Genomic DNA, 19520 nt, shown 5'->3' on the forward strand with positions numbered 1-19520 from the left:
ATTTGACCCTTACTCCCCTCAACCTCAGTCTGTCCTCCTTTCCTGAAAATCACTTTGGCATTTTGTGCAAACTGTTGTGGTCTGCTACATCTCAGACCAGTCCTTCTCAGTTTCCTTTCTTGCATTGTCTTCTTCCTGGTGCTTCTTAGCAGTCTTTTTCTGTTCTTTTTGATTCTACATGCTTCCCCTGGACAATTTCATCTCACTGATTTTAACTGTTACTCACATGCTGATGACTCCTAAATCCAAATCTATAGCCTTGGCATCTTTCTGGTAAATTCCAAATCTGTGTAACAAGCAGCCATTGGATATCCTAACCTGAATTTGTCTCAAGTACCTCAACTTCAACATATCTAAAATTGACTTTACTCCTTGCTCATTTTTCTTTTAAATTCCTGGAAGGCATATTCCTCCTTCATTGACCTAAAGCTCCCACATCCAGTCAGTTGTAGATTCTGTTGCTTTTATTTAACTAATTTCGTAGCTGTCTCATTCTCACTGCCTTATCTGGTTTTAGTTATGTTTCATCAGATTTCTCTGCTCTCAATTTTGTACAGCTCAAATGTCTTCCATACTCCTTCTAGTCATCTTTCTAATTAACTTGTATGTGTGGTGAGCTCTTAGTCATGTACAACTCATTGAGACCCCATGGACTATATATATAGTACACCAGGCTCCTCTGTCCATGGAATTTTCCAGGCAAGAATATTGGAATGGGTTGCCATTTCCTTCTCCAGGGGATCTTTGCAACCCCAGGATCAAACCCATGTTTCTTGAGTCTCCTGCATTAGCAGGCAGGTTCTTAACCAGTTGAGCCACCAGGGAAGCTGTTAACTTGGATAAGGGCTATATGAATATGTTTAGTCAACAGTTATCAATTCAGCAAATATTTAGTCAACAGTCATCCATTCAGCAAATATTAATTGGATGTCTTCCATGTGCTAGACACTATTCCAGATAGTGAAGATGAGTAGTGAACAAAACATGGTCTGTTCTTATGGATCCGCAGTTCTAGTGATGGTTGTAATGGTAGGATATAAATAAATAGATAATGTCAGATAGCAGTGAATGCCAGTAAGAAAGAATAGAGCTAGGTGACATGATATACTGTGGAGACATGAGGGAAGTCCTTTTTAATCAGGAGACAGTGGAACAGGGACGTGAATGGAATGAGAAAACAAATGATACAGATATCCAGGGAAGATCAGTCCAGGCAGAAGAAGCAGAGCAACACGTGCAGAGCCTCTGAAGTGGACGCGTGCTGGTTATATTCACACAACAGCAGGGACGCCACAGAGGCTAGAGCCATGTGAGTAAGGGAGAAGGGAAGGAAATACGATCAGAAAGCACTGGGGTTGGGGAATGTCTTTAGAGCTCCTTTTGGAATTTGGATTTGATTCTGAGTGAGTTAGAAGATTTTGAGCTGAAGAGACATGATCATGAGCACAGGGGTGGCATGTCTTTAAAGGATCACTCTGGTTCTTATGTACAAATGGAGATGAACTAGAAGCCACTCCAGAAATCCAAGGATGAGGTACTAATAGCTCAAACTGGGTGAATGCCATGGAGGATGTGGAAAGTGGTCAGATTTTAGATACGTTGCAAAGTCGAATGACAGAAAGTGCTGGTTTCATTTGCTATTGTTTTCTCCCATTCTGAGGGCTGTCTTTTCACCTTGCTTATTGTTTCCTTTGCTGTGCAAAAGCTTTCACTTTAATCAGGTCCCGCTTGTTTGCTTTGTTTTTATTTCCATTACTGTAGGAGGTGGGTAATAGAGGATCTTGCTTTATGTCATCGACTGTTCTGCCTGTTTTCCTCTAAGAATTTTAATAGTTTCTGGTCTTACATTTAGGTCTTTAATCCATTTTGAGTTTATCTTTGTGTAGGTGTTAGGAAGTGTTCTAATTTCACTCTTTCACATGTAGCTGTCCAGTTTTCCCAGCACCATTTATGGAAGAGCCTATCTTTGCCCCATTGTAAATTCTTGCCTCCTTTGTCAAAAATAAGGTACTCATAGGTACATGGGTTTATTTCTGGGCTTTCTATCTTGTTCTGTTGGTCTATATTTCTGTTTTTGTGCCAGTACCATACTATATTGATGACTGTAGCTTTGTAGTATAATCTGAAGTCAGGAAGGTTGCTTCTTCCAGTTCCATTCTTTCTCAAGACTGCTTTGACTATTTGGGATCTTTTGGGTTTCCATATGAATTGTGAATTTTTTTGTTCTAGTTCTGTGAAAAATGCCATTGGTAATTTGATAGAGATCACATTGAATCTGTAGATTGCATTTGGTAGTATAGTCATTTTCACAATTTTGATGCTTCCTACCCAGAAACATGGAATATCTCTCCATCTGTTTATGTCATCTTTGATTTCTTTCATCAGTGTCTTGTAATTTTCTGTGTACAGTTCTTTTGTCTCCTTAGGTAAGTTTATTCCTAGATATTTAATTTTTTTTGTTGCAGTGGTGAATGGGATTGATTCCTTAATTTCTCTTTATGATTTTTCATTGCTAGTTTATAGAAATGACAGTGATTTCTGTGTATTGATTTTGTATCCTGCAACTTTGCTAAATTCACTGATTAGCTCTACTCATTTTCTGATACTGTCTTTAGGGTTTTCTATGTACAGTATCATGTCATCTGCTAACAGTGAGAGCTTTACTTCTTTTCTGATCTGAATTCCTTTTGTTTTTTTCCTTCTCTGATTGCTATAGTTAGGGCTTCCAGAACTATGTTGAATATAGTGGTGAAATCTTAGGGGGCATGCTTTTAGTTTTTCACCATTGAGAATAATGTTTGCTGTAGGCTTATCATATATGCCCTTTACTATGTTGAGGAAGGTTCCTTCTGTGCCCATTTTTTTGAAGAGTTTTAATCATAAATGGGTGCTAAATTTTGTCAAAGGCTTTTTCTGCATCCACTGAGATGATATGATCTTTTTTTCAATTTGTTAATATGGTATATCACATTGATTGATTTGCATATATTGAAGAATCCTTGCATTCCTGGTATGAACCCAACTTGATCATGGTGTATGAGCTTTTTGATGTGTTGCTGAGTTCTGTTAGCTAAAATTTTGTTGAGGATTTTTTGCATCTATGTTCATCAGTGAGATTGGCCTGTAGTTTTCTTTTTTTGTGTTGTCTTTGTCTGATTTTGGTATCAGGTTGATGGTGGCCTTGTAGAATGAGTTTGGAACTGTTCCTTCCTCTGCAATTTTTTGAAAGCGTTTTAGAAGGCTAGGCATTAGATGTTCATCATGAGAAACACTGGGCTGGAAGAAGCACAAGCTGGAATCAGAATTGCTGGGAGAAATATCAATAACCTCAGATATTCAGATGACACCACCCTTATGGCAGAAAGTGAAGAGGAACTAAAAAGCCTCTTGATGAAAGTGAAAGAAAGAGGAGAATGAAAAAGTTGGCTTAAAGCTCAACATTCAGAAAACGAAGATCGTGGCATCTGGTCCCATCAATTCATTGGAAATAGTGGAAACAGTGTCAGACTTTATTTTTGGGGGCTCCAAAACCACTGCAGATGGTGACTGCAGCCATGAAATGAAAAGACACTTACTCCTTGGAAGGAAAGTTATGACCAACCTAGATAGCATATTCAAAAGCAGAGACATTACTTTGCCAACAAAGGTCTGTCTAGTCAAGGCTATGGTTTTTCCTGTGGTCATGTATGGATGTGAGAGTTGGACTGTGAAGAAAGCTGAGTGCAGAAGAATTGATGCTTCTGAACTGTGGTGTTGGAGAAGACTCTTGAGAGTCCCTTGGACTGCAAGGAGATCCAACCAGTCCATCCTAAAGGAGATCATTCCTGGGTGTTCATTGGAAGGACTGATGCTGAGGCTGAAACTCCAGTACTTTGGCCACCTCATGTGAAGAGTTGACTCATTGGAAAAGACCCTGATGGTGGGAGGGATTGGAGGCAGGAGGAGAAGGGCACAACAGAGGATGAGATGGCTGGATGGCATCACTGACTCGATGGACATGAGTTTGTGTGAACTCCGGGAGTTGGTGATGGACAGGGAGGCCTGGCGTGCTGAGATTCATAGGGTCACAAAGAGTCCGACACAACTGAGCGACTGGACTGAACGGAACTGAACTGAAATAATTGATAGAACTCTCCTTTGAAGCCGTCTGGTCCTGGGCTTTTGTTTTTTTGGGAGATCTTTGATCACAGGTTCAATTTCAGTGCTTGCAATTGGGTTGTTCATAATTTCTATTTCTTCCTGGTTCAGTCTTGGAAGATTGAACTTTTCTAAGAATCTGTCAATTTCTTGCAGGTTATCCATTTTATTGCCATATAGTTATTTGTAATAGTCTCATAATTGTTTGTATTTCTGCATTGTCTGTTTTAACCTCTCCTTTTCATTTCTAATTTTGTTGATTTGATTCTTCTCTCTTTCTTGATGAGTCTGGCAAAAGGTTTGTCAATTTTGTTTATCTTCTCAAAGAACCAGCTTTTAGTTTTATTAATCTTTACTATTGTTTCTTTCATTTCTTTTTCATTTATTTCTGCTCAGATCTTTATGATTTCTTTCCTTCTACTAATTTTGGGGTTTTTTGTTCTTTTTTCTTCAGTTGTTTTGGGTGTAAAGTTAGGTCGTCTATTCCATGTTTTTCTTGTTTCTTGAGGTAGGGTTGTATTGTCATAAACTTCCCTCGTAGAGCTGCTTTTGCTGTCTCCCAAAGGTTTTGAGTTGTCGTGTTTTCATTGTCATTTGTTTCTAGGAATTTTTTAATTTCCCTTTTAACTTCTTCAGTAACCTGTTGGTTATTTAGAAACATGTTGTTTAATCTCCATGTGTTTGTGTTTCTTACAGTTTTTTTCTTGTCATTGATACCTAGTCTCATAGCTTTGTGGTCGAGAAGATGCCTGACACGATTTCAGTTTTCTTAAATTTACTGAGGTTTGATTTGTGACAGAAGATGTGGTGTAGCCTGGAGAATGTTCCATGTACCCTTGAGAAGGTGTATTCTTCTGCATTTGGATGGAATGTCCTGGAGATATCAATGAGATCCATCTCATCTAATGTGTCATTTAAGACTTGTGTTTCCTTATTAATTTTCTGCTTTGATGATCTGTCCATTGGTGTGAGTGGGGTGTTAAAGTTTCCTACTATTATTGTGTTACTGTCAATTTCTCTTTTTATGTCTGTTAGTGTTTGTCTTATGTATTGAGGTGCTCCTATGTTGGATGCACAGATATTTATAATTGTTATGTCTTCTTCTTGGACTGATCCCTTGATCTAATACTATGTAGTGTCCTTCCTTATCTCTTGTAATTTTCTTTATTTTAAGGTCTACTTTGTCTGATATGACAATTGCTACTCCAGCTTTCTTTTACTTCTCATTTGCATGCAATATATTTTTCCATCCTCTCACTTTCAGTCTATATATGTCTTTAGGTCTGAAGTGGATTTCTAGTAGACAAGCATATATATGGGTCTTGCTTTTGTATCCATTCAGCCAGTCTGTGTCTTTTGGTTGGAGCATTTAATCCATCTACATTTAAAGTAATTATTGATACATATGTTCCTATTGCCATTTTCTTCTTTGTTTGGGGTTGCTTTTTTCGATCTTTTTTCTTCTGTTACATTTCTTGAGTGTGTAAGTCCCTTTAACATTTGTTGTAAAGCTGGTTTGGTGGTACTGAATTCTCTTAACTTGCTTGTCTGTAAAGCTTTCTATTTCTCCATCAATTTTGAGTGAGATCCTTGCCAGGTACAGTAATCTTGGCTGTAGATTTTTCCCTTTCAGTACTTTAAATATATCATGCCATTCCCTTCTGGCTTGCAGAGTTTCTGCTGGAAGATCAGCTGTTAAATGTGTGGGGTTTCCCTTGTATGTTACTTGTTGCTTCTCCCTTGCTGCTTTTAATATTCTTTCTTCGTGTTTAGTCTTTGTTAGTTTGATTAGTGTGTCTTGGCGTGTTTCTCCTTGCATTTATCCTGTATGGGACTCTTTGAGCCTCTTGGACTTGATTGACTATTTCCTTTTCTACGTTGGGGAAGGTTTCATCTATAATCTCTTCAAAAATTTTCTCATACCCTTTCTTTTTCTCTTATTCTTCTGGGGCTCCTGTAATTTGAATGTTGGTGTATTTGCTACTGGCCCAGAGGTCTCTGAGACTATCCTCAGTTCTTCTCATTCTTTTAATTCTTCTAGGTCTCTGTTAATTGATTCTTGCATTTTCTCCATTTTGTTTTCAAGGTTTTTTATTATCTTTACTATCATTGTTCTGAATTGTGTTTCAGGTAGTTTGTCTATTTCCTCTTTATTTATTTGAAATTCTGTTTCTAGTTTGCTTCTTCATTTGTGTAGTATTACTCTGCCTTTTCATAATTTTTTTAACTTGTTGTGTTTGGAGTCTCCATTTCCCAGGCTTCAAGCAAAGTTGGAATTCTTTCCTTGAAGAAGGTTGAATTCTTTCTTTTGGTTTCTGCCCTCCAAAGGACTGATGCTAAAGCTGAAACTCCAATACTTTGGCCACTTCATGTGAAGAGTTGATTCACTGGAAAAGACCCTGATGCTGGGAGGGATTGGGGGCAGGAGGAGAAGGGGACGACCGAGGATGAACTGTCTGGATGGCATCACTGACTCGATGGACATGAGTTTCAGTGAACTCTGGGAGTTGGTAATGAACAGGGAGGCCTGGCGTGCTGCAATTCATGGGGTCGCAAAGAGTCAGACACAGCTGAGCAGCTGAACTGAACTGAAGGCTGGTCCAGTGGTTTCCGTAAGCTTCGTGTAGAGTGAGATTTGTGCTGAGTTTTTGTTTGTTTGTTTTTCCTCTGATGGGTAAGGCTGAGTGAGGTGGTAATCCTATCTGCTGCTGATTGAATTCGTATTTTTGTTCTGTTTGTTGCTTAGATGAGGCGTCCTGCACAGGATGCTACTGGTGGTTGGGTGACACTGGGTCTTGTGTTCAGGTGGTTTCCTTTGTGTGAGTTCTCACTGTTTGATACTCCCTAGGGTTGGTTCTCTGGTGGTCTAGGGTCTTGGAGTCAGTGCTCCCACTCCAGAGGTTCAGGGCTTGATCTCTGGTCAGAAACAAAGATTCCACAAGTGGTTTGTTATGGCATTAAGTGAGATTAAAACAAATATCCAAAAATGAGAAACCAAAGATGAATCCCAGACAAATGGCAGTTACAAAATCAGGCAAATAATAATTAAAATAATGGAATATTCACATATACATATACACCCACGAGCAAAGTCAAAACAGTCCAACAAAAATACAGTAGATTGATCCAGCAAACAAAGGAAATCAAAAGTTATATTTACCAGTTAAGAACAAAACTAACTAAAGCACAAACTGGAAAACAAAACTAAAGCAAGGTGCCAAGTGGGGAATAAAGCAGTAAAAGCAAAACTAACAAATATGTTGAGAGGAAAGGAAGGAAAGAAAAGAAATAATGGATATGCAAATTTAAATAGAGATTTTATAACATTGAAAATTAACTGCAAGGGAAAAAAACAGGAAAGGTGAAGAAAGGGCTAAATGTACAAAAATATAATAAGTTTTTAAAAATTAAAATTATAAAAAGAAAAGAGAAAAAAAAAATGGAAGAAAAAAGGAAAACTCCAAGGAACTGCAAAAGCCCAATGTAGAGGCAGAGGTTTATAACAACATTAAAAAGTGTGACTGAATATACACATATACACCCATAGGCAAAATCAGAAAAGTCCAACAAAAATAAAGTACAATAGATTGACCCAGTGAACAAAAGAAACCAAAAATTATATCTACCAGAACAAAACTAGCCAAAGCACAAACTGGAAAACAAAACTAAAGCAAGGTGCCAACTGGGGAATAAAGCATTGAAAATAAAACTAACAAATATGTTGAGAGGAAAGGAGAGAAAGATACAAAAGAAAGAATAGATATGCAAAGTCAGATAGAGGTAGATAAAGAATATTTATATATGTTAAAGATTAACTGCAAGGGGAAAGGAACCGTAGGAAAAGCAAACAAAGGAATAAATGTAGAAAAAATAAAAATAAGTTTAAAAAATTAAAAATTAAAATTAAAAAAAGAAAAAAGGAAAACTCCACAGAACTGCAAAAGCCCAATGCAGAGGCAGAGGTTTATAACAACAATAAAAAATGTGACTAAGGAAAAAATAAAGCTCAAAAGCTTAATTGATTTCATAGTGCCAGTAAAATCGACAGCTACAACAGAGGGGAATAAAGGGGGTGGGGGAGGAAAAAAAATCCAAAAGAATCTACAGAACATGTCAAAAAATTAGAATAATAAATGTATTTCTTGAGTCATTGCTGCCAGCGTCCTTTCCCTCGCTGGGAGTCATAGTCCACGTTACCTCCCTAGGATGCCCTCCAACACTGTGCTGATCTCTGGACCTGCTGTGTGAGCACCTCAGATCCTAATCTGGTCCTGCTCCTGTATGTTCTTGCCTCCAGTGTCCACAGCTATCAGAACTAGTGAGTTTTCTTTTGTGGGAGCTCTCAGTGGCCTTTTATACATTCCATAGACACAGAGTCTGCCTAGTTGATCGTGTGGATTTAACCTGCAGCTTGTACAGCTGGTGGTAAGGTTTTAGGTCTTCTTCCTTAGCCACACTGCCACTGGGTTTCAGCTGTGGTTTTATTTCCACCTATACATGTGGGTCCTCCACTGGGGTTTGCTCCTGCGGCTGCCCTGGAGGATTTGGGTTTGCCCCCTTGAGGGCCAGGTGTGGAGGTGGTGCAGCTGCTTGGGTTGCTGGGGTTCTGGCAGCTCCAGGTACTCAGGGGAGTTGGTGGCTAGGGCAGCAGGAAATACAGTGCTCTAGAAGGGTATGGCAACCAGTATTGGCCAGTACACTCCAGTGTTCTTGCCTCGGGAGCCCCACTCCCTGACAGAGAAGCCTGGCAGGCCACAGTCTACAGGGCAGCAAAGAGTTGGACATGACCGAAGTGACCCTGTGGGCGTAGATGCTAGACTTTTTTTGCCTGTGGCAGCTCTGCCCCAGTGAGAATTGAGCGTGAAGGTGGCGCAGCTGCTTGGCTTGCAGGGACCCTGGCAGCGCCAAGTTTGCAAGGACACGGACTGCCTCCGCTGCAGGAGTTATGTCCCTATCAGAGTCTTTTTTCGAGCCTCTTGTAGCTGGCGATCAAAAAGCCTCTTTGGCCAGTCTGTCTCTGTAGCTCCACCTGTTCAGGCACTTAGAGGGCTACCTTGCCTGGGGTCCTTCTCTGTTGTTCGGTGTGTCAGGCACATAGAGGGGGCCCCCTGGCTGGGATCCTAGTCTGTAAGTTGGCACCTCTGGCACTTAAAGTGGCACCCTGAGTGGGGTCCTACTCTGTAGTTCAGTGTGTCGGGCGTTTGATGGGCCAGCCTCTCTATTGTTCAGCTGCTGATGCTGGCGTGTGGGGAGAGAGAGGCTATGGTGATGGCTGCAGCCCCTACCCGTGACTCAGCAATATTGCCTTGCTTCCGTGGCTGCCTAGCTTTCCTCCACAGGCATTTCCCACCACGATCTCCTCCCTCATATCCCCTCAGTCTGTCTCTTCTCCCTCACATCCCCTTAATCCATCTCTCTGCAGTCAGCAGCAGCTTTCACCCTGGGATTGCTCCACAATCCCTAAACTCCACCTCCCAGCTGCTGCGCCTTCCAGGGGACCAGGATTCCTTCCCCGGGGTATGTATGGCTGCTGCAAGGACTGTCTGATTCTCATTCCATTTAGGCTGCCACAGATCAGCTGTTTCACTCTCAGCCTTAAATGTTTCTCCTCTGACTCAGACAGTTGCCCCTACGTGGGGATTGGACCCCTGCTTCGTCCCCCCACCGGCCGAGGACAGGTCCAGGCCTACTGACACTCCTGTTTTCCCCGTAGTTCCTTCATCCTACCGAGTTTTGTGTGGGTCTATATATTCTTTTCCACTGGTCAGGTACTCTTGTCCACTGTTAGCTGGTGTTCTGCATGCACTTCCGTGTCTGAAGGTGTATTCCTGACGTATCCTTGGAGAGAGATGTACTCCACGTCCACCGACTCCTCCGCCATCTTGTTCTCCTAGGGAAGATTTTTACCTCTTATTTTTAAGAAAGTTCTATTTGAGTCTAGGGTAAATTGAGGACTATCTTGTAATTAAACATTAAAAAAAATAACTTTTAGCTACTATTCTACTGGTGCTTTTTATTTATGTATGTTTATTTTATATATGTATACTTGTTTATAGTTTGAAATCTTACTGTAAACTATGTGTCCTAAATAAATAGTATTAATTACACTGTTTATTAATGGCTATGCCTGTTTTAATAAAGAGTGATATTTTTGAAGCCAAAACAAAATTAAGTATACATTTTTCATTTTTTTTGCCAACTCATTGTATGACCCACAAGCAAGATATTTGCATTATTTCTTCGACATATCGTAATGTTCCCCAAGGACATAAGCATAAATAAGCCACAACTGCTAAATGTGGAAATCCAAATCATTAGGTTCCCAGTAAGTAAATGATTCTTGTCTTGTGTTTTTAGGTTCCCAGATTGTGATGAGCCGTATCCTCGGCTGGTGGACCTGAATTTAGCTGGCGATCCTACTGAAGGAGCCTCAGTGGCAGTGCAGAGGGACTATGGCTTTTGGTGTCCCCGAGAGTTGAAAATCGATCCTGATCTTGGCTATTCCTTTTTGCACGTGCGTGATTGTTCACCTCCTTGTCCAAATATGTACTTTAGGAGAGAAGAGCTTTCATTTGCTCGGTATTTCATAGGATTGATTTCAATCATTTGCCTCTCTGCCACATTGTTTACTTTTTTAACTTTTTTGATTGATGTGACAAGATTCCGTTATCCTGAAAGACCCATTATATTTTATGCCGTCTGCTACATGATGGTGTCATTAATTTTCTTTATTGGGTTTTTGCTTGAGGACCGAGTTGCCTGCAATGCATCCAGCCCTGCACAGTATAAGGCTTCCACAGTGACCCAAGGATCTCATAACAAAGCCTGTACCATGCTTTTTATGGTACTCTATTTTTTTACTATGGCTGGCAGCGTTTGGTGGGTGATTCTTACCATTACGTGGTTCTTGGCAGCTGTGCCAAAGTGGGGTAGTGAAGCTATTGAGAAGAAAGCCTTGCTGTTTCACGCCAGTGCGTGGGGCATCCCTGGAACTCTGACCATCATCCTTTTAGCGATGAATAAAATTGAAGGTGACAATATCAGTGGCGTGTGTTTTGTTGGCCTCTACGATGTTGATGCCTTGAGGTATTTTGTTCTTGCACCCCTCTGCCTGTATGTGGTAGTTGGGGTTTCACTCCTTTTAGCTGGCATTATATCCCTAAACAGAGTGCGAATTGAGATTCCATTAGAAAAGGAGAACCAGGATAAACTGGTGAAGTTTATGATCCGGATTGGTGTTTTCAGCATTCTGTATCTCGTACCACTCTTGGTTGTAATCGGATGCTACTTTTATGAGCAAGCTTACCGCAGCATCTGGGAAACAACGTGGATACAAGAACGCTGCAGAGAATATCACATTCCATGTCCATATCAGGTAAGGGAAACCTTGTTCTAAATTTCAGAATATTTAACAGTGTAAAAAGCTAATCTTAGCTGTTTTGTTTTGTGTTTTTTTTTAACTCTTCATGAAAAACCTGAACATTAAAATTTTGAAGTGAAGTTAATGAACAAATTTATTGTAGTAAGAATGTCATACACACATTTCTGTTAACATCTTCCTTTTAAAAGATCACTTTCGTGAGTCCAGGCCGTGGGCTTTTAAGCACTTTACTTCTGTTATCACAAAATAGTTGCTTGTTGGTTATTTAGAAGTCTGCAGGTTTGAGGGGAAGATGTTGATAAAAATACAGTGTCTGTGAAAATTTTACTGATACTTAGAATGGGAGTTTAACAGTTTTGAAAAAAATTAGAATGCATTTGTACAAACAGCTTCATCTTTTAGTTGGTCTTAGTTTTTCTTTTTTGCATACTGAATATTTTGTGATTTACCTTTTAATTTAAAGAGATCGGATAATCATAGAATTTTAGATCTAGAGAGGACCTTAGAGATGATTTATTCAAGTTCCCTCTATAATTTAGAGTTCTTAAACATCTATCTCATTTGAGGCTTAGAAATGTTAAGTGACTTGCTCACTTTATTAAAGTACTTATGCATTATAGATTACTTCCGTTTACTTGGCTCTTTCCCCTCATAGACAGTGAACTCTAAATGCAAGAACATCTTTTCTTTTTTTTTTTTTATTTTAAAATCTTTAATTCTTACATGTTTTTAATATTTTTTCAAAGCATGGTCTATAGGTTAGTAGATGATGGCATTGAGGATGGGAGTGTGTAGATTGAGAAGAAAAGACATTTTTAAGAAATGTTCCAGTTTTACTGGAAACAAGGAGTGTGTGATTAGCACATAGTCAATTCTCGTAAATACTTGATGACTGAAAATGCCATTTCCTTTTTTATTTTGTGGTATAAATAATTCTACACAAAATTAAATTTTTATTGTATAAATATTAGCTACTGGCTTTTAAAAAACCAACCTATAATTGAGAGACCAGAAAAAATGAATAATTGAAATTTTATTATATTTCTTGATAGAATTGCTTATTAAAAACTCTCATTAAATAAAACTCATAGCTCATATTAAATAAATATGAGTTTTCAGGCCTGAAACTAAGTAATCAAATTTTGCCTCTAATGATAGAGAATGAGATGATTGAATTACATCATATGCTTCTTTATGTAAGGTTTCTAGGATTCCAGATATATATTATCTTAGGACTATAAAAGAAATAATGTTTGGCTCTGAAATAATGATCTGAAAAATACCAGACCTCAAACATGTAAATTAGTAAATTGAGTAGTTGGGACACCACTATTTTCAAGACATTCCTAAGAATCTTTTAGCATCTTGAGAACCAGTTTGAGCTATACAAAAATGTGTGTGTGTATTCATTTCTTTATAGTCATAGGTTCTCTAAGTGTTTTTTATTTCCAACTTACAGAAATAATGTTGGATTTCTGAAAAGAATAGAAAATGGTATAGTAACTGACATAGTTATTAAGCTGTAAAGTCTGGGTCAGGAATCCTGACTTCATGTCTAACTCTTATTATTTACTAGTTTTATAGCTTTTGATCAACTTCACCTCTTTGCACTTCCAATTCCTCATCTGTAGAGTGAGTAATGGAATCTCATAGAAATAAAAGAGTAATCGTGTGAGATAGAAATAGTAGAATCTGTCTTCTAGGACTGTCTTTAGGCATCTACATGCAGTTAGAAGTGTGCCTTCTGTATAATAAGTGCTCAAATGTTAGTTCTGTTACTCATTTTTTCATTTATTGTTGCTGCTGTTACTGTTATTTACACACACACATACATACATACACTTAAAAAATAAAAACCATTCAGTACCAAACTTTAGCAAATGCCATGTTTAAGTTATTGAGAATATACATGACAGTATGTGTACCACTAACTTGTTCATTTTAACTGCAGTAGAGAGATTTAATGTACAAATATACTTTAATTCATTTACTCATTATTTTGCTGATGGATATAGAGTTCCCAAGTGTTTTACTGTTGTAATACCTATCTTCCTTGTACATGACCAAGAATGTTCATGGGGTTTGTACCCAAAAGTGTAGTTGTGGTATTTCAAGTGGTTCTTTTAATTTACACTCGCAGTATGGAGTTGGAATTCCCCATTTCACGCCATCTTGTTGTTCTCAGGCTTTAGGTTTTTGTCAACCTTTGAAACAATATCTCAAGCTTGTCTTGATTTTTATTTTTATTTCCCTTGTGCCTCGGTGTTTCCATATGTTTATTGGCTGTTTGGGGTTTCTCTTCTGTGATTTGCCTCTTTGTTGCCTTTGTCCACTGCTCTGTCAGGTTATTTGCCTTTTGTTGTTATTCTTGTTTTAATTCTTTGTCTGTTACTTGCATTGCAGATATCTTATCCTGCTCTCTAGCTTGTCTTTTCACTTTGTGTTTTCTTTGCCTTTTGTGTTTTAAGAAATCCCTCCCTACCTCTAAAAATCATAAAAATGGTCTGCTGTTTTTTTTCTAGCAGTTTTTTAAATTTGATTTTTTAATTCACAGCTCTAATCTTTTGAAATTCATTTTTATCTATGTTATGAGTGATAATTTTAGTTTTTCATATGAATGGTGCTTTTTGTACCATTTGCAAATAGCCCATGTGAATAGTAATGCATTGCTGTAATATACAAGTTCCATTTTTAGGCTCTCTTATTTACTGCTCTGTTTGAACAACCTTGTTTCAGTCCCACGTTTCCTCTACCTTATGCTTCTTCAAACTTATTTTAACTGTTCCTGGCACTCTTCTGTTTGAATTTTAGAATAATTTATTCAGGAGAAGCAGTTTGTATTTTGTTGAAATTGTTTCAGGTTTTAAATGAATCCAGGGAAAATTGCTATCTTTGTGATACTGAGTTTTAGTATCATTTTGTTTCTTTATGTATGTATTCATTAATTTGTTCCTAGGTACCTTACAGTTTTTGTTTCAGTTGTGAATGAGATCTTTTCTCTGTTACATTTTTCAGTTGGTTATTGCTGGTCTACAAGAATGCCACTGATTTTTATATATTGACCTTATATTGAGCATCCCTGCTGAACTCTTCTGTTAGCGCTAATTGTGTGTAAATTCTTTTATATATTCTTTGTAGAAATCCTGTTGCAGCAAGTAAGGCCAAGTTCATATCTCACATTCCAGTTCTTATGTTTTATTTAAGATTTTTGTGTCTATACTCATGAGAGATATAGACTGTAATATTAATAGTTTTTCTTTTCTTGCCATATATTTTTCCTTTTTGGTGTCAAGGATGTAATAGCTTCATAAAGTGAGGTTTTTTCCTCCTGTTCTTTGAAACAGTTTTTACAATGAATAGGTACTGTCTGCTCTTTGAAAGAGTCAGTATATCATCCTGTAAAATCCTCTGTCATGGTATCTTTGAAGGAAAGAGAGAGAAATTTCATCTTTCCAAACTGAAATTCTGCAGTTCTCCATTCCTCCTTGTCTCCTGGCCTTTGGCAGCCATTGTTCTACTTTATTTCTCTATGAATTTGGCTGCTCTGGGTACTTCATATTAATGAAACTCAAACACTAGAATTTTAATATTAGTTTTCATTCAGGATTTTACTTTGAGGAATTTTATACAGATTTGTAAATTGAGCACTAGAGCTATTGAATTCCTATTTGAAGTAATATCCATACATAATTGTATAATATTTACTATTATTGAGCATGCCTAAAAGAATGCTTGTTAAGTTTTGATGATAATACCTAATGAGAGGTTTTTTAAATGTATTAAGCAATGATACTATCCTTGAGGTAGCCTCTGCACGTGTCTTGGAGAATGTAATATTTGAATATATGTTTACATGAATATCAGTGCAGTTGCTTTGTAGTCATTTCTCAAATTAATGAAACTTTCAAATATTTGAAAAATCAGAATGTGAGGTCGTTGATCACATTGTTTCAAAGTACGCAGTTGGTACTTTTTAAAGTAAATTGCATGTATTTAAGTCCATGATTTGAAGAAAAGTGGGCTTGTGTAAAGTATTTTAAAATATTTAAAATGAACGTCCTTGCTGAAAACAGGAATACACTGCTTGGATTTTGAAATACTTTACACCAACTGTTTTTTGCAAGAACACTTTCTTAAAAATGTGTATTAAATAATTCTTGAAAAAGTAATACCTGAAAAGAGTTGGGTTGTGAAATATAGCTTGAGTTTTCAGAATTGTGTATATTTTACAGTTTAAAATCAGTAAAGTTTATTCCTAGAATATGTTTCATCTTATATATTATGTAAATAGCACAGTAATTTTCCAGGTACTTAGTGGGGTTTTTTTTTTTCTTTTAAAGTATTTCCTTCTATTTATTTAGGCACTTCTAAGAGGCTCAAAGCATTTTATGAAAGAGTTACACATTTCAAAGTTTGTTGATATTTCTAGAAATCCATTCACATGTAACATATTTATTAAAAACATGGGGTTTAAAGTCCTGTCTGTAACACTTTGAGTCTCAGTTTCCTCATGTAAAATACAAGGAATAATATGTTAAATATAGTAATATCTACCTCATAGGTGGCTGTGAAGATTAAATGAGAAAATAAAGTTAAGCCTCTTACTAGAATGCCTTGCACAAAGAAAAATTTCATTATTCTGTTGTTGCAAGTACATAATTCCTGAGGTTTAGAAAAGAATTGTTCTTATATTCTGTATTAGAATCATCATTTTGTCTTTTAAACATTGATTTTCAAAAGAAACTGTTTCCTTTCCTAAAGTTTCCCCCTTCATTTTTTTTCTCTTTCATCCATCTAATCCAATGATGTAAGCCCAAGGAATTTTGATACTAGAACCTGTGTTTCAATAATAGAAATGTTTCACCGTAATAGAAGCAGCTAAGACTGTCAAGTTCACGTTAGAGCCATTTGTAGAATTAAAAAAAAATTATTTGTGTAGAAAACAAACAAAAAACCCATTATTTCTATTTTTAGCCACAGAAGGCAGCCGGTCTGTTGTTTATCTAATGTTGATTCAGAAACATACAAAAATAGAAGAATAACATATCTAACTTACGACTTTAGATTCATTTTCTGATAAGAGTGTTTCCCCTTTACCCGACAATACCAAAAGGAATCAACATTGTTTATCAAAGGACCATAAGGAAATGGGTATGTTTTGTCCTTCCAACATTAGTGACAGCAAATAATTCTCAATAAATATATTATAAGTACTACTAATCTTTTCTTTTTTCCTGCTACTAATCTTTAAAGTGGTAAGTATACTGCCTGTGACTTCCTAGCACCAAACTGATTTTTCCTCAGAATTGTTCAGTGCCTGTAATAGAGAGAAAGATGGAGAGTTACTGAGCAAATATTCTAGGTCTCTTATAGGAAAATATTTTGAAATATTATATTTTAGAAGTATAGAATATTAAATTTATTTTTAAAGTATTCATACTGTTATGTACAGGCTGTAAAATGCTATCAAGGAGCACTTTTGGATAAATACTTTAAAATATACAAGTTATTTTGGCCTCTGCTAAACAGACTAAATAGCCTAAGCCATGAGTTCCGTTTTAGTCTTAACTGCAGATATATCTGGTGGTGGTGGTGTTCATTCGTTAAGTCGTGTCCGACTCTTTGTGACCCCGAATAAACTGCAGCACGCCAGGCTTCCCTGTCCTTCACTATCTTCCGATGTATACTATCTAGTGTACAAATGGTTTATACATCTTTAGGAAAAAATTCAGTATTCTTGCCACAGTGTACAGCAGGACACAGCAAACTTTCTCTGTAAGGTCACATAGTAGATATTTTAGGCTTTGCCAGCCATGTGGTTTTTGTTGTAACAACTCAGCTCTGCTGGTGTAGTGCAAAAGCAGCTATCAGTCAGTTCAGTTGCTCAGGCGGGTCCAACTCTTTGCAACCCCATGGACTGCAGCACGTCAGGCTTCCCTGTCCTTCACCAACTCCTGGAGCTTGCTCAAGCTTACGTCTATCGCGTCAGTGATGCCATCCACCCATCTTATTCTCTGTCGTCCCCTTCTCCCGCCTTCAATCTAGCCGAGCATCAGGGTCTTTTCCAATGAGTCAGTTCTTCTCATCAAGTGGCCAAAGTATTGGAGCTTCAGCTTCAGCATGAGTCCTTCCAATAAATATTCAGGACTGATTTTCTTTAGGATGGACTGGTTGGATCTCCTTGCAGTCCAAGGGACTCTCAAGAGTCTTCTCCAACACCACAGTTCAAAAGCATCAATTCTTCAGCGCTCAGCTTTCTTTACAGTTCAACTTGCACACCCATACATGACTACAGGAAAAACCATAGCTTTGAGCAAGAGAGTTGACCCAGACTTGCCTGTGAGTGTCCAGGAGTCTCTGGCGGAGGTGTGGGTCGGAAGTGGCCTGCTGCAGGATTGGTGGGGGGGGGGGGGCACCGAGTGTCCCAGGGCATGTGTGAGACCTTTTGAAGGAGGTCGCCATTATCTTCATTACCTCCACCATGGTTTGGTCTCAGGTGAAACAACAGGGAGGGAAAGACAGCCCCACCCATGAACAGAAAATTGGATTAAAGATTTACTGAGTATGGCCCCACCCATCGGAACAAGACCCAGTTTCCCCCACAGTCAGTCTCTCCCATCAGGAAGCTTCCATAAGCCTCTTATCCTTATCTGTCAGAGGCTGGACTTAACGGGAAACCACAATCACAGAAAAGCAGCCATAGACAATATAAACAACTGGAAGTGTTTCAGTAAGACTTTGTTTGCAGTGACATAATTGGGGCAGATTTGCTCTGTAGGTTATAATTTGTCAGCTGAACTACAGCAAGCATTATTCTCTATCACCTTGACTAATTCTTTCATTACAGTGGTTGGTGACCTATGGCACATTTCTTTCCCATGGAAATTGTCACGTTTGATTCTCGTTACTGCTTTTGAGGATCATCATTTTACTCTGTTCAGTTCAGTTCAGTCACTCAGTCGTGTCCTACTGTTTGTGACCCCATAAATCGCAGCACGCCAGGCCTCCCTGTCCATCACCACCTCCCGGAGTTCACTCAGACTCACATCCATCAAGTCAGTGATGCCATCCAGCCATCTCATCCTCTGTCGTCCGCTTCTCCTCCTGCCCCCAATCCCTCCCAGCATCAGAGTCTTTTCCAATGAGTCAACTCTTCGCATGAGGTGGCCAAAGTACTGGAAATTCAGCTTTAGCATCATTCCTTCCAAAAGAAATCCCAGGGCTGATCTTCAGAATGGACTGGTTGGATCTCCTTGCAGCCCAAGGGACTCTCAAGAGTCTTCTCCAGCACCACAGTTCAAAAGCAACAATTCTTCGGCGCTCAGCTTTCTTCACAGTCCAACTCTCACATCCATACATGCCCACTGGAAAAACCATAGCCTTGACTAGACGGACCTTAGTCGGCAAAGTAATGTCTCTGCTTTTCAACATGCTATCTAGGTTGGTCATAACTTTTCTTTCAAGGAGTAAGTGTCTTTTAATTTCATGGCTGCAGTCACCATCTGCAGTGATTCTGGAGCCCCCCAAAATAAAGTCTGACACTGTTTCCGCTGTTTCCCATCTATTTCCCATGAAGTGATGGGACCAGATGCCATGATCTTCGTTTTCTGAATGTTGAGCTTTAAGTCAACTTTTTCACTCTCCACTTTCACTTTCATCAAGAGGCTTTTTAGTTTCTCTTCACTTTCTGCCATAAGGGTGGTGTCATCTGCACATTCGAGGTTATTGATATTTCTCCTGGCAGTCTTGATTCCAGCTTGTGCTTCTTCCAGTCCAGCGTTTCTCATGATGTACTCTGCATAGAAGTTAAATAAGCAGGGTGACAATATACAGCCTTGACGTACTCCTTTTCCTATTTGGAACCAGTCTGTTGTTCCATGTCCAGTTCTAACTGTTGCTTCCTGACCTGCATAGAGGTTTCTCAAGAGGCAGGTCAGGTGCTCTGATATTCCCATCTCTCTCAGAATTTTCCAGTTTATTGTGATCCAGACAGTCAGAGGCT

The 19520-nt window shown here is 38.4% G+C and overlaps 1 protein-coding gene across 2 annotated transcripts in view; it reads left to right on the plus strand.

Annotated features, from left to right (window-relative positions):
- FZD3 (frizzled class receptor 3) overlaps positions 1–19520 on the plus strand; it is a 102264-nt gene that overhangs the window by 38837 nt on the left and 43907 nt on the right. For both annotated transcript variants that reach the window (XM_004004440.5, XM_060409565.1), the window contains one exon: positions 10495–11512. In XM_004004440.5, the coding sequence (XP_004004489.3) occupies positions 10495–11512 (1018 nt within the window). The remainder of the gene's footprint in view (positions 1–10494; positions 11513–19520) is intronic.

Source organism: Ovis aries, chromosome 2 (assembly GCF_016772045.2).
Source record: "Ovis aries strain OAR_USU_Benz2616 breed Rambouillet chromosome 2, ARS-UI_Ramb_v3.0, whole genome shotgun sequence".
Lineage (NCBI taxonomy): Eukaryota > Metazoa > Chordata > Mammalia > Artiodactyla > Bovidae > Ovis > Ovis aries.